This window comes from Chinchilla lanigera, unplaced genomic scaffold (genome assembly GCF_000276665.1).
Source record: "Chinchilla lanigera isolate Chin_1 unplaced genomic scaffold, ChiLan1.0 scaffold00037, whole genome shotgun sequence".
NCBI lineage: Eukaryota > Metazoa > Chordata > Mammalia > Rodentia > Chinchillidae > Chinchilla > Chinchilla lanigera.
The window spans coordinates 17258145-17272720 of NW_004955438.1; the positions used below are offsets into that span (position 1 = coordinate 17258145).

The following is a 14576-nucleotide window of genomic DNA, read 5'->3' on the forward strand; positions in this document are numbered from 1 at the left end:
CCGCCGCTCTCCGCCCGCCGCCGCCGGCGCCCGGCCTGCCGCCCGCGCTTCATGGCTGCGCAGGAATGGGACTGGTTCCAGCGCGAGGAGCTCATCGGGCAGATCAGCGACATCCGCGTGCAGAACCTGCAAGGTAGGGGCCGGCCGGGGGAGCGCGGCGCGGCCCGGCCCCGGCCTGACCTCGCGCGGTCGCGACACCTGCCCCCCACCCCGTCCCTGCGCCCCCCGCGGACTGGCAGGGGCCCAGGGGGTGGGGCGGCGCACGTGTGCCGCGAGTGTGCGTGTGCGTGCGTGCGTGTGTGTATGTGTGTGTGTGAAGGGTGCCTTAGAGGGACGTCGCCACCTCCCTCCAGCCACCGCGGCGACTTTGGAGAAGTTTGTACTTGGGCTCTTGGGGGCGGTGGCCCAGGTTAGGGAGGGGAGGAGAGTGCAACTACGTGTGCGCGTGTGCGTGTGCTCCTCCGTGCACTTCCTGAGTACCTTCGAGGCCGGGGGCCTTGGATGGGGGGACGCCCCTGGAAGTTGAGCTGAAGCCAGGGGGAACAGAAGTGGTGGGGGCCAAGGGACCTCCCCCACCCCTGCGGACTGGGGACTTGGTGGAGCAGAGGAGCTGGGATCTCCGCTTCCTCACCGTCCCTGGTCCCCGAGACCAGGAGAAAGGAACTCCGCGGCCAGTGCCAGTGCGTCGCACACGGGCTGGGCCGCAGAAGAAGCTGTTTGTGTGGCTGGAGGATGTGTTGTGTGCGCACTTAGAAAGCACCGACTGCTAAAGGGAAAAAAATCACACCTGCCCCGAGTGCATTTCGGCCCTCTTCCCTGAGCCGACTTGGTAGAAGCGGCCTCCTCACCCACTCTGTCCCCTGTGTGGCAGAGAGCGTCTTGGTCCCAATCCCTGGTCGGCTGGGACTTCTGGGCAGTCCAAGGTTGAAGGGGCTGGACAACAGCTAGCAGGCCGGCCAAGGTGGTGGGACGTGGGGGCCCAGGCCTCAGCAGGTGTAGTGGCTTTGCTGCTGGCCGGCAGAGCAGCCCAGGGAGCAGGCTGGAGCTGGAGCTGGGGGTGGAGTGGTCAGGTTTAAACATTACACCTGATAGAATGTGTGCTGGAGCTCACATGGACCTGCTCTGCCCTGAGGCTAAGCAAGGACCTGCAGGCAGAGGTGACTGGCCCAGGAGCAGGGAGCCTCCTGGGGTAGGCACTGGGCTCTGAGTTTGCTGTGGGCTTCCCTGCTGTCTCCTGGCTGTGATTTGTGTCAAAGAAGAAGGGTTGGACTGGGCATGTTAAACGTGATCCCTTCTGATAATAAACTGAATCTCTGATTCCTATGGTTGGCAAAGAGCCAACACCCCGGACGTTACTTTGGGCTGTTGGGATGTGTGCTTGTGTGTGTATCTGTCCATTTCAGGCAGTCACCCAGTATTTAATGAGCACATACTAGTGCTTGTTGCAACAAGTTCCTTCAGTGCTCCAGCATCAGCTTCCACTTAAAGGTCAGTTGTTGTGAAGGGACACCCAGCAACGTGAGCCTCCAGTTAGACTATACAGAATGGGGGCAACTTGAGGTGGGTCCTGAGGGTTGAGTAGGAGTTGATGAGTGGGCTCTTCTCTTTCAGTTCCCAGTGAACTGACCTTACTTTTAGGCAAATTCAGTTATGATCTGAACACTGCTGGGCTTTGCCATAGGAAAAAATAAATTATGCACATGTGCTGTCCTGTGTATGTACTACACATGTGTGTAATGAACACACTGAAGTGTAAGCCCAACACAGGGAGGCATGGGTCCACCCAGGTCACTGTCCACCCGTGTGGATTTCCCACACCTGAGATGGTTGTCTTGTCTCCCCAGTCAGGACCCACAGTCCACCAAGGTGACCACTATTCTGAGCTTTCTTTGCTGCCGATTGGTTTGGCCTCTGGAGTTTGATAGAAAGTTGAGCGTGCAGTGCATCTTTGGTGGATCCACACTGTGCTGGTGTGATCTGTCTCTGCTTGTCTGCTTTAGTGGTTCCTCTTTCCTGCTGAGTTCTGGTCTACCACATGGATGGGCTGCTGTCTGGTGATCTGTCCATCTGTCGAGGGACGTTTGGGCCGCGTAGGCTGGAGATGCCATGAATGGACGTAGGGCATCGTCAGCGCTGTGGGGCGCCGGGTCGGCAGCTTTGCTATTGCACCCCTGTTGCAGAGAACAGAGTAGGAGTGGAGTGGAAGCTGTTTTCTCTTGATTTTCCCCTTGGTGCTTAACAGACACGTACCCTGCCCCCCTTGCGTCTGTGGCCCTCAGGAAGTCCCAACTAAAGGTTCAAGTCCAGAAGGTGCCTGGCGCCAAGCTCAGAGCGTCTGCAAGACCAGCTGGCAGACGTGGGCTGGGCAGATGCGTTTGGATGATCGGATGGGGGGCCACCAGCGGCATCTGAATTCGGGTAGGTGGCGCTTGGGGAGCGGGCTGAGCCCAGGTCGGGCTGCTTCATAAGCTTTGTGTACTCACAGCGCGGGTAGTCATGGTTGTGGTGATGGCCGGTTGGGTAGAGCGGGAGTTCAGGAATCTGTAATTGCGGGGTACAGGAGGACTCCGGGCCGGGATCTTCAGGCAGCTGCTGCTGACAGGGACAGGCCATCCTGATGCTTTGCAGAAATCTTGTCCTCTCTCCTGGTCCTGGACTCCTGGACGGGCAGTTCTGGGGTCAGTAATGAGAGGTGGCCCAGAGGTTACGGTCTCTGGGACATTGCATTTCTGGGAAGAACACTTTAGGAATAGATGTGTATCTCCCTATCTTGCAGTAAATCCGTCTGTTTAAACTGACTTGGAGCTCTGCTGGCCTACTCATCCAAGGCCTTTGCCTGTGTCTCCCTCAACCGTGGGGTTCTGGAATCCATGCGGCTGGGGTTGGGATTTGGGTGACCACACCCCTCCCTCCCCAAGGAGCGCTGGGATGAAGATCCCTGACTTGTTTGTGGGGGTCAGGTCAGCTGGACGAGAAGCATGGCCTCTCCCAGGAGATGTGTCACGCGGTCACTCACCCTCCTGGACATGCTGCAGATGGAGGTCTCAATGACAGGTTTGCATGCCTGGCCATAAAGATGTCAGCAAAGCAGGGCCTCTCTGGCAGGCGTGGCTGTCCCTCTGGGCACAGACTGCCTGTGCCACCCTCACAAGGTCCCTTGCAAGGAAACGGGGGCGGCCCAAGCTGCTGACCTTTTCCGAGAGCAGAAGATGGAATTGCAGGATGTCAGTGGCCTCCGCTTCCTTGGTGCCACGTGGGGTGGAATTGAGGTTAGGGGTATCCGGTGAGCTTGTCCGTGCCTCAGCTCCCTGCTGGGTGTGGACAGGGAGGATGGGCTCCAGTGTTCTTCTGAGGCCAAGGCCACTTTGCTGTCCTCTCCCTCTTTGCCGAGTGCCCCACTCATACTGGGCTCGCTGCGCTGCGGGGCAACGTGGGGAACCGGGCTGGGATTTAGAAGGTGCTCCTGTTCACTAGGGAGCCCCCGGGCCCACAGCGCTTCCCTGTGCAGCTTCACAGACGTGTGCCAACAGTGTCACACCTTGCAGACGCTGGGGATGAAAAGCTGGCTGTCGTCTCTGTCTTTAAGGAACACGGAGCTGTTGCGGGCATCTGGCCAGACTGGTTGCCTGACTCTAGTAGCACAGAGGGCAGCTCTGCTTTGGGCTTTTGAGGAGAGACACTCTCACTCTTGGCCCCTTTGGGCCTGAGCAGCTGGACTGGGCCGGGCAGGTGGAGGTGCGGGCAGAGCTGGGTGGGAACGGACAGACCTGCTCTTGGCCCGTGGCACTGTCCTGTGTTGCCGTCCACCCTCCTGGCTGCTGCTCCCCACACCACATTCCCACCCTCAGGATGAGTTTGCCCAGGTCATGGGCCTTGTGAGTGGAGCTGGGATTGGACCCCAGGTGACATGAGTAGCCCACGAGCCTCATGCCACGGGCACACAGGTGAAGGGCTATTAAGATCGCGGCAGAGCGCAGCAAAGGCCTCCAGGAGACAGCACACAGGACCTGGACACACTGAATCGCTGGACTATGTGTGAACAGGAGTCGTCGCTGGCTTGGCCCAAAGGCAGGCTCTGGGGTAGGAAGGCTCCGCACTTGCCCACCTTGCGTGTCTTCCTTCCCCGCAGTGGCCCAGGCCCAGGGGCAGGCCCTCCTCGTGCTGCTTGGACACTGAACTGACAGCTTCAGGCCCTGGGCCTTGCTTCACCTCCTCTGAGCCACCTACAACCCCACCCAGCCTTAGCACTTAAACGTGTCCCTGCTAAGCCCTTCAGCAGGGTGCGTGGTCTGCAGCTGACCTTCCCAGCCTCTGAGCTGCAGCGCAGTGTGGTGACCTGGGTAGCTCCTTACTTCACCCAGGACCAATAGTATCGTGGGCTGTGAATGCCGTGATGAGAAAAGCATTCGGTTGCCTTGGCCTGGCGTCGAGGCTCCTGTGATCTGGCTGGGGGTCTATGCCAGCCTTTGCCCCCCCACAGGTTCTGCCTCCCCTACCTCGAATCACTGCCCTCTCAGCTGCTCATGTCCTTGTCTCCAGACCTGTGCACACCACAGGGGGACCTGACCAGAGAAGGGACGGACTGAGGAGGGGACCTTTCTGTCCCGCCTCCCCTGGTCTTTGGAGAGCACAGTAAATGCACTGGGGACTCCTGCTTAAAACTCCAAAGTTTAAGCATAAAGTTAAAAGTTTGGATTTTTGGAGAAAATCCAGAGTGGAGGCTCCCAGTCCTCAAGAAACTACGCATTGGGCACTGCCCTGGGGCCCATGCCAGGCTCTTGGGGACGAATCATCATGTGTATGTTCCTTCCTGGCCCTGGCAGGTCAGGCCCCGGCTTCGAGTTCACTCTGGATTGCAGGTAAAAAGCTGTGCGGGAGGCAGATCTTTCTTGGGGGCTTTGGCAGGAAGAGCACTGTGCATTTGAGAGACCACACACACGACCAGGAAGCCAGGAGCCCGAGCCTGGGTCCTGCTTTTGTTGCAAGCCTTCTATGGGATCCTGGGAAATCCCTTTTCCTTTCTGTTTGTTTCCTACTTGAAAAGTGAGAGAGTTGGGTAATTGGGGGTCAAGCCCAGCCCCTGGGAAGGCGATGCGAGGAGTGGCAGGGCCTGGGCAGAGTGTGCCTACCCAAAGCCGCCTGCAGTCTGGTCCCAGGCACTCAGGAGCGGCTGGCTGCTGTGTGACTCTGGCTCCACTAGGCCCTGAAGGCTGCATTCCTGGATTCTTGCGGCTTTCAAGGGCTGAGATGTGCTTCCACCTGTGCCCCGCCTGCAGCCCGGGGCGCGGTTCACAAGCTTGGCTGTGAAAGTGCACATCAGCGAGGGGTGGTTTGGTCAAGTGTCCCTGGTTCGATCAAGCTAGGTGGCGGTGAAAGTGCCCAGCTGGGTGTAGTGACCAGCCCAGGTCAGTGCAGACACAGGGCTTCCTGGCCATGCCTGCACAGAGCAGCAGGATGTCCATTGTGAGCCATCTTGCCAACGGTTTGTCAGCAGGGAGAGGGAGGCCTGAGATCCAGCTGGCACAGACCTAGGAAGAGGTTTCGCCTCAGAATCGCCTGCTGGCAGCCAGGGCCGAGGTGACCAGCCTTGAGCTGCCTCCTGGCCATGTAGCCGCCCCGCGGCAGGCAGCCATCAGACCAGATCTCTGCTCTGGGGAGTCAGTCTTTCACCCCAGGGGCCCAGCTTTCCCGGACTGCCCTTGCTGACCTGTGCAACACACTGGCCTTTAATTTTGGAGGCCCCTGCACAAAGTCCTTCTGCCCAGCAAGCCGTAGGTCACGCCTGTCCTGCGTCTGAGGGGAAGAGAGAAAAATAAAGTGATTGTCTTGCTAGTGATCAAATCATTAAAAGTGAACTCCCTGTTCCCATAGAAACCTTTTTTCTTTCTGCTTCTTCATGCTTTTTTTTTTTAAATAGTGGTAGATTATGTCAGTCATAGAAGGAATTAGAAGCAGCTGATCAAAAATCATCACTAGGGCTTCAAAGAATTGTTGATAGCTTATCTTCCTTGCTGAGGCCTTTCCTTTTCTTTTTATTAATGTTCTCCTATCAGAGTAAGAATTCAAAACCTTCAGTCCACAGGCTGAAAGAGGCCTGCCACTCAGTTTTTGTAAATAAAGTTTTATTGGATCACGGGCCACATCTGTTCATTTGCATATTGTTTTCCTACTAGGACTGAAATTTTTGGACTAGTTGGACTAGTCCTACTAGGACTGAATTGTTTTCCTACTAGGCCCACGAAACCAGAAATACTTACCTCTTGAGCATGGCCTTACCAAGAGGAAAGACAAAGGTGGAGACACTTAGTGAAGTACTCTCAGCCAGAGGGCGTTGTGTGTGTGTATATTTTAGGTGCTGACTCTATCCCTTTCTTGGATACACATTTTTACTGAGTTGGGTGGTTTGTCTTGGAAGTGACTCAGGATGGAGGTCACCAAGATGCCCTTGGGTCTCAGAACAGAGATGTTGGCTTTGTGCTGCTGCCTCCTGCTGACCACGCTTGCCCACCCACTGCTCTGCCTTGGGGTGCTGTCCAGAGGAAAGCTGGGTGAGGCCGTGGTGTCACGGGAGCACCTCTGGGACACCAGAACACTTTTCTTTTCACAGCAGGATGTGTACTTGGAGGTGCAAGCCTTGTAGCCTCGTGTTCTGAGACTTCCTGTAAGATGGTAGAGGCTGTATGTTTTAATGCTCCCAGACTGGGGACATGCGACAAGGAGGAGCCATGTATGGGGATAGCAGCAGCAAATGCTTGCTGTGTGTGGCACAGCCTGGCTTGGTTGTCAAAGGGCTGTGCGTGGGGTACCTTCTGTGCCCGCTGCAGAAATGGGGTGGTGTTGACATTCCCCTTGTTCTTTTGCCTTTCTTGAGCACTGGGATCTGCTCTTTCTTGGAGATTATAGTCTGGAGCCCTCAAGGATGAGGAAAGGCCAAGCAGGAGGTGTGGGTTTATAGAAGCCCTGGGGTTATTTGGGGCCAATGAGTACCCACTGACCCACTTAGCTCCTGCAGAGCTCAGGTCAGCCAGAAGGACCTGCAGGGCCCCATGACATCACACCCCTGCCTCCCTCTCCTGGGGGCTTCTGTACGCAGCCAGGAGCCTTTGCGATATTTATACACCTCACCTCTTTCAAACTATTTTTAATCCTCTCCTCTATGACATACTTAAAAAGCAGCATTCTGAGCCCTTCCTGAGCTGAGAACTGGGGTGTCCGGTGGAGAGGAGGCTTGGAGATGACCTCCAGTGTGGGGGTGGAAGAACCTGAACCCACAGACGGCATCGCTCACTCGCTCTTCCTTCCCTTCCCATCTGTGCAGTCCTGGCCCTGGGGTCTGTCTGGGCTCTCTCCAGCCCTGGCCTTCCCTCGCCTCCTCCATGGGGGCCTGTGGGCCACCGACGTCCTGGATCCAGAGCCTCTGGTCCGGTTTCAGACCCTTCAGCCTGAGACCTCTCTCGCCATGTCATCCTCTACAAGAGACCTCTGCCTGTGGGATACAGCCCTGTGTGCTTTGGGGCCGGGGGACCCTCTCTTGCCCTTCCTGGAATGAACTGCACTGGATGTCCCCTCACCACCGTCATACCCTTTCCTGTCATATCCCGTTGTCCTTGCTGTCCCCCTGCAGAGAATGACTGCGACTGCGTCTGGAGTAGCCCCCCTGAGCCCCATCTGCGCCCTCTTGTCGTGTGATCCCACCTCTGTGATGAGGCCTCAGCAGAGTGATGAATCTTTGATCTGCCAGGCCATCAGGTAGAGGAGGTCATCAGAACTGATGCCGATTGCTGTAGGTTGAACAGTGCCCCACCCCATGTCCATGTCCTCATCTTCCAAAACTGTGACTGTGTCCCTTACTTGGTAAAAGGGACTTGGCTGATGTGATTAGTGAAGGGTCCTCAGATGGGGGGATGACCCTGAATTATCCGAGTGGGCCCAACGCGTCACAGTTATTTTGTTAGAAGGAGGCAGGAGGGGCAGAGGGCAAGGAGGTAATGGTTAAGTTCAAACTGAAAGCGTTGCTGGGGGGGCAGGCAGGAGCCAAGGAATGCAAGCAGCTTGGAGCAGCTGGGAACCAGCAGGAAGTGGATTCTTTTTTTTTTTTTTTTGTCTCTCATTATGCAGTTCAGTCTGGCCTTGAGCTCACTTTGTAGCCCAGGCTGGCCTTGAACTCGCAATGATCCTCCTGCCTCAGCCTCCCAGGTGCTGGGATTACAGGTGTGCTCTGCCACACTGGGCAGGAAGTGGATTCTTGATGTTAGCCTGTAATACCCACTTAAGACTTCTGACCACAAGAGCTGTGAGATAAGAGTTTGTGTTGTTGTAAGCCATAGCAGCAATAGCAAACTCACACAGGCTTTCAGCTATTTCGCTAGAAGAGACACCTTTGGGAGATGTTTTCACACCAGGACATTTCTTAAGGTTTCCATGTGATTTCCGTGGAGACCCACGGCAGTGGCAGCCAGTTAGAGCTGAGATTGCAGAGATGTAGCCTCTGGTCACAAGGCTGCTGCTAACTGACCATGCAAAAGCAACTCTATTCTAAGATGCATGAGCTCCAGAAATGGCCTTAGTCTGGGAGCAGGTGAAGCATTGGCTGTTGTGGGTGAAGTCTTCTGCTTTATGTGAAATAGGAGAGTCTGTTCCAAAAGCATGGGAACAGCCTGAGGACACTGTTCAAAGATGGCCCCTCCGTCCTGGCTGCATTACAGCAACTGTTGAGAGTCCGTGGCTGGACGCACACGTTACAGGGGACTTCTGTTCCCAGAGAGCAGGGGAAAGCCCTGACCTGCCGCCGTGGCAGCCTTGTGGAATGGCATCGGATGGTATCTCTGGGTTCCCCTTGACTTCCCCTACCTTCCCTCTCATTTGAGCCCATGAATGACATTGTGTTTGGTCCGCTGTGGTCTCCCCGGTGTGTTTATGAAGCCAGCAATGATGGTGGATAGCCACACTTTAGTTTGGTTTCTGTGTCTATTTGCTTCCAGAGAGCAAGGATGCAGTGTAATTAAATGCTCAGTGAAATCCCAGATACAATGAGACTGTCTGTGGCAGTGCAGCTGAAAAGGCCCCCTGTACTTCGGCACACCCCCTCTTCCTCGGCAGGCAGATTTAGGGAAGGCCCAGCTAGGTAGCGTGCTAGAGTATGTGGAGAATCTTTGTCGTGTATCATACACTGCACAAGTTGTATATAACCCCACAAAGTGGAGAATTGTCCTTATAGGTTGTAGGGCATTGATGTGATTGGGGGCTGGAGAGATGACCGCCACGATGCACGATGCCCTTTCCAGTCTTCTCAGTGACCCCAGGAGTGGAAATTGTCTGTACCCCCAAACTAAGGCTGTGTGAGACTGTCCCAAACACCAGGCAGCTGACCGAAGAAGTGGAGAACCAGATCTGAATGGAGTCCGGGAAGATGCCATTGGGGAAGGGCAGTAAGAGGGGACTGAGGGGAACTTGAAGTCGGGGGAGAGGAAGCCTTGGCCAGCATTAGGTCCAGACCAACTGGAGAAGGCGCTTGACAAGTGCTTCTGAATCAAAGTGGAGGGCCTGGGTGGGAAAGCAGGTTATTGCCACAGGTGGTAGCTTATGTCAAGTTCTCAGGAGCACTGTGACAAGTACTGTGCAATGCATGTGGGGGACACAGGCTCCACAATGCTGGACACAAGGTCCAGTGATGGACCAGCAGAGTGGGTGAGGGAGGGAAGCAGTGGGAATTGGGTGCTCCCATTGGATTTGTCCATGGTAGGAGTGGGGTAGACCAGAAGACCTGTTAGGTTAGCCACCAGGCAGTGTGTGTGTGTTCACTTCCTACATGCTGGATGCATGAATGTGGAATCAAAGGCAGGTATGGGCCCTGGGCTCTCACAGAAGGGGTTGGAGCCTCTTCTTAGTATGGTCTGGCTATGGATAACTGAACCTGATAGTTGAGTGTTCAATGAATAGAATAATCCCTGATAGTTAAAACATTCATTGAGGTCACACGCCTTCATCCATGTCTGTTTCTCCTTCCCCTTCCTTTTATCTCAGGCTAGTATGAAAGAAAAGCAATGGCCCCATTCCCTGGAAGCTGTAGCTTGCAGATGCTTTAGCTGCTGGTTTTGGTATTTTCTTCTGTGTCTCTAAATAACGTGCATGTCCGGCTACATCTGAGTCTGGGGGTCTAGACTCTGGTTTGGTTTCTTGCTATGGAAGGAAGGATGTAGATTTCCTCTTTACTTATTTAATATCAATTCTTATTCTCCCATCGCATTTCCCAATATATAGTATTGCCATCATGGTTTGAGTAAGCTTGGTAATTGGCCTTGCTCTGTTACAACTAGTGGGTGCTACTCAAAGCTTAGCTATGTCGTAGAGCATGATCACATTTCCCCTCCCGTTCTCCTTTTTATTTTCCTAGGGGTGGCTTTTGTTGGGGTATGTGCTTATAAATTTGTCCTCAGATGCTTATTATTCTAGATGTTGGGGCATCACGTGAATTCTATGTCCCAGACCTCTCCAGCATGTTGGGCTCCTCCACTTGCCCCAGTCTGGGCTTGTTGCCCTCACACTGGGAGCCTAGTTGTCATCTGGTCTGTTGTAGTCAGGGTTTGCAAAGGAATAGATTTAATACAGGGCACATAATTTATAGGATTATTTTATAATATTCACTGCAAAAGTCAAATGCAGAGGTGATCTGTCCGTGCACTAGAGACCCAAAGAATCCAGCTGAGGGCCTGGATCGCACAACAATGTCTTGCACGAGTCCAGCTGAAGACCTAGAGCCCATGGCAGTGTCCTCCATGAGTCCAGTGGGAGGCCTAGAGCCCAGAACAATGTCTCATGCAAGTCACGGATTTGCACGGGGAAAGCCCAAAGACCAGTGGTGGAAGCTAGAAAGTCTGTGCCAGCAGGTGAAGGATCTGTGCCAACAGTCTGAGGGATCTGTGCTGGAGCCAGGAAGCAATGCTCAAGGTAAGGACGAGAGCTCCCCTGAAGAGAACCGCAGCCATCCTCAGTGACAGTGAAGAATCAAGCTCCTCTGACGAGAACATCCAAGTTCATATCAGGAAAACCAAGTGATAAGCTTCTCTAGGAGAATCAACAGCACACCCAACATACCATCTTCCCTGGCAGTTCTCCTTTTATGCTGTTGACGACGATCCTCAGGTGGGCCTTCCACATCCAGAAACACACTCTGTTCAGCTCGGTGTTCGCACTTGACCCGTAGTTAACCCACCACATCTGTCGGTCACCATTTCTTGTGTTTTCCTCTTCTCTTCTGGGCCAGTCGGCTGCTTCCTTCTTCCTTGAAGCCAGGAGCATACCCTTCCTGAGCCACCGTGTCTGGGTGAACTCGAAGCTGGGGAAATGGATTTATTCTCCTCTGCTCCTGACCGCTGCATGAGCTGAGCCTCAAGTTCAAAGCTGGAAATCACTTTCCTTCAGCGTTTTGAAGGACTTGCTCCAGGGTCTCCAAGTCTAGGACTGCCCTTAGGAGGATGACATCACTCCCCATCAACTTTGTGCGGCCCCCTTTGTTCCCCCTGGAAATTCACAGGACCCTCCCTGACCCCCGTGCCCGGAGCCTTCGAGGGGGCCTGCCCTGCTGCTAGTGTCTTTTGTTCCCTATGTTGAATGCTTAGTGAGATCTTCCCATCTGGAGAATGTCCTTCAATTCTGGGGCATTTTCGTGGATTATTCCATTCCAGATTTTTGTTCTTGGTTTTTCTCTGACCTTCCAGAACTCCTTCAATTTTGATATCAGTCCTCCTGGACTGGTCCTCTAATTTTCTTATCTGTTCTCTTTCCTGTCCTTTTGCTTTTTGCTCTGCTTTCTGGAAGAATTTATCTCTTGCATCTTCCGTGCTTTCATCTGTTGCGTTTCTAATTCGCAGGAGCTCTGCTTCTTAGGGAAGTCTTCTCTCCACGCGACGGCAGTGATGAGTGGTGGGGGCCGGGCTCGAAGCGTGGAAGCAGCCCGTACAGCGGTAGAGAGCGAGGAGCCAAGCCTCTGGGTCAGAACCCCACGCCCACCACTTACTGACTCTGTGGCTTTGGGGACGTTGTTCAGCGTCTTTATTCTTCACACACCTCGCTGTGAAAGGGAGGCGTGCCACTGATGCTGCTTAGGAGCTGTGATGGGTGCGTACATTCTGGAGGAGAAGGGGCAGAGGCTGGCATGCCGCGGGTTGTGGTGATGTGTGTGTTCCTTCTTTTCTCTACAGAGCTGCGACTCTCCTTTGCCTGGTTTGGGGCTTTCACGCCAGAGATTTCTTTCTTTAACTATCTCATAGTTCTTGGTTGTCCCCTCATATTTAAGAGTTGGGGACTAAAAAGTGTACCTCCAGTGAGCGGCCCTGTAGGAAGCTGGCAGGTGAGCGTCACAGTCACACTCGGCTCTCTTCCATTTGACTGTGTCCGGCCTGCCGCTGTACGTAGGCTCCAGGGAGAAGTCAGAGTGTTGGTCACGTCTGATGGCGGTTTTCCCAGCCACACACTGTGGCTCACCAGTGGCTGGTGTCAGGAGCCATAGGGGGATACACCACAGAAGCAGGGCAGTTTCTCCCAGTGAACACACCTGTATCCTCCCCAGGCCTGGGGTCACCCATCAGGTCCCACAGCTCCTCCCAGCTTGGCCAATGGGATTTTACCTCCACACTGTCACAGCCAGTGTGCATTTGATGCTGCCATTCGCAGCGACGCCATGCCTTGCACAGCACGCGGACAGCTAGGGAGAGGAGTGCTGCAGGAGGTTCTCTTGCCGGCCGACTTGCTGGTTGTTCGGTGGTGGAGCTGCCCGCTCTCAGAAACCTGCCCGGGCCTGGAACTGTATGTGGCTACGCAAGGTTTTTAAGCCAAGCTTTTCTTCTGGCAGGTTGAAAAAGCTACCCTACCCACCCCTCCGTCAGATATGCCCAGGCCAGCCTTACCCAACTTGCTAGATTTAGGCTTGGGTCAGATTCCCGGAAGGGGAACGCTGGGGAGATCCTGTAAAAAGTGAATCGGTACACCCCACCACTGCTCAAATGATGCCTTTTTACTTTGCAGCCCTCAGCGGATAAGCAAGAGCAAACCTGAGCAAAGACAGCCTGCCTGTCTTTGCAGAAACAGAAGGGGTTGAAGCCAGGCCCGGAGTTGTGGTTTAGCTCTTTCCCTCGCTGGCTGCTGACTTCTGACTGTCACGAGTGTCCTTGTGGTGCGCTGGTCTCTCACACCTGCAGTGTGAGTTTAAGAGTAGCATTGCCCTTCTGTCACTGCTCAGTGGAGTCAGTGAAGTCGGGAGTGTTAAATATGTCTTCTGTAGTCCGCGCCTTTTGAATTCAATGTTTTTCTTTTCTTTATTTAAAGGAAGGAAGGAACTTTTTTTTTTTTTGGTATAGTGGCTGGTATTTTGGTAGGGGCTCAAATGAAGGAGGTGAATGAATTGGCCACCCAGTCACTGCTGGGGTTGTGTCACAGGAGGTTTAGGTCTACACTCCGGAATCTTGTTGTGGAGCCGGTGTGGCAGCAGCTGGCCTTGAGTGAGCTGTGTGGTGGGGGCCTGAATCCCTGGGAAGTGGGCGATCGGTCTGTCAGGAAGGTGCGACAGAGCAGGACCTTGTGTCTGGTGGGGACTGGTGTGGAGACCTTTAGGGATACCTTCAGGCAAAAGAGGAACTGGTAGGAGCCCAGCAAGGTGCAGAGGTGCGAGCTGGAGTCTTTGGCACAGTGGCTGGGCCGGTAGCTGGGCAGGGGGTCAGGATGGTGAGCGTTAGTAACACTTGTGACCTTCCAGGCGCATTTTCCCCCGCACGGCTGTTTCTCCCAGCTTGAGGCCAGCGCTGCCCAGTGTGTGGGTGCGGAGGGGGCACCGCGGGCTTTGGAGCAGAATGGGCTTCCGGGAATGAGGTGTGCAGCTGTGCAGGAGGGTCAGCATCCTGCACAGAGCCCACAGGTGCCAGCCAGGTAGCCAATCAGAGTCTCCCCCAGCTGTTCCGCCTGGGGTGGCACCGCCCACCTGAAACACCGCAGCCCTCTAAATCAGCCTGCCATCACCGCTGTCACCCCACCTGGACAGGACCATGGGGCTGACTGCCCACCTTGGAGCAGAGACCGGGAACCTCAGTGGACACAGCGGGTATCCGCTGACAGTGCTGCTGCCTGAAGTCAGCTCAAGACCCAGAAGGCCAGCTGGGTTTTGAAACAGGCCACGTCCAGAAAACAAGGGACAGCTGCGGCATCTGCACCTGACCTACAGTCTGTAGCTTTTCTGCAGTCACCCGAAGGTCATGTGTCATTGTGTCACTTTCTGGGATTCTTCCCACAAATGGAGAGCACTTGGTTACAAGGGACACAATTCATAGGACAACTATGATATCAGCTACTGGTTTTCCAAGAGCCTCAACACTGGAGCTCCATGTCAAAGAGCCCTTTGAGTGAGGGGCTCACGTAGCTGCCGCAGCGCTGGGTGTCAGGGTGGAGCCAGCCCTCGTCCTTCATTTGCACGTTGTCCTGCCAGCCCTCGGGCACCAGCAGTGCCAGCAGGACTGGGTTTCCTAGGCAGTCATCTCTCAGTGTCAGGGAGTGATGGGTCCCAGGACCCATGCAGATGCCCGAATCCT

General features: G+C 54.7%; 1 protein-coding gene across 5 annotated transcripts in view; it reads left to right on the forward strand.

Annotated features, from left to right (window-relative positions):
* The window catches only part of Clmn (calmin (calponin-like, transmembrane)), a 77299-nt gene continuing 62723 nt past the window's right edge, over nt 1–14576 (forward strand). For all 5 annotated transcript variants that reach the window (XR_261944.2, XM_005390382.2, XM_005390383.2 and 2 more), the window contains exon 1: nt 1–133. Coding sequence is in view for 4 of the 5 variants with exons in the window: in XM_005390382.2 (XP_005390439.1) it covers nt 52–133 (82 nt within the window). In the remaining variant the exon portion in view is untranslated. The remainder of the gene's footprint in view (nt 134–14576) is intronic.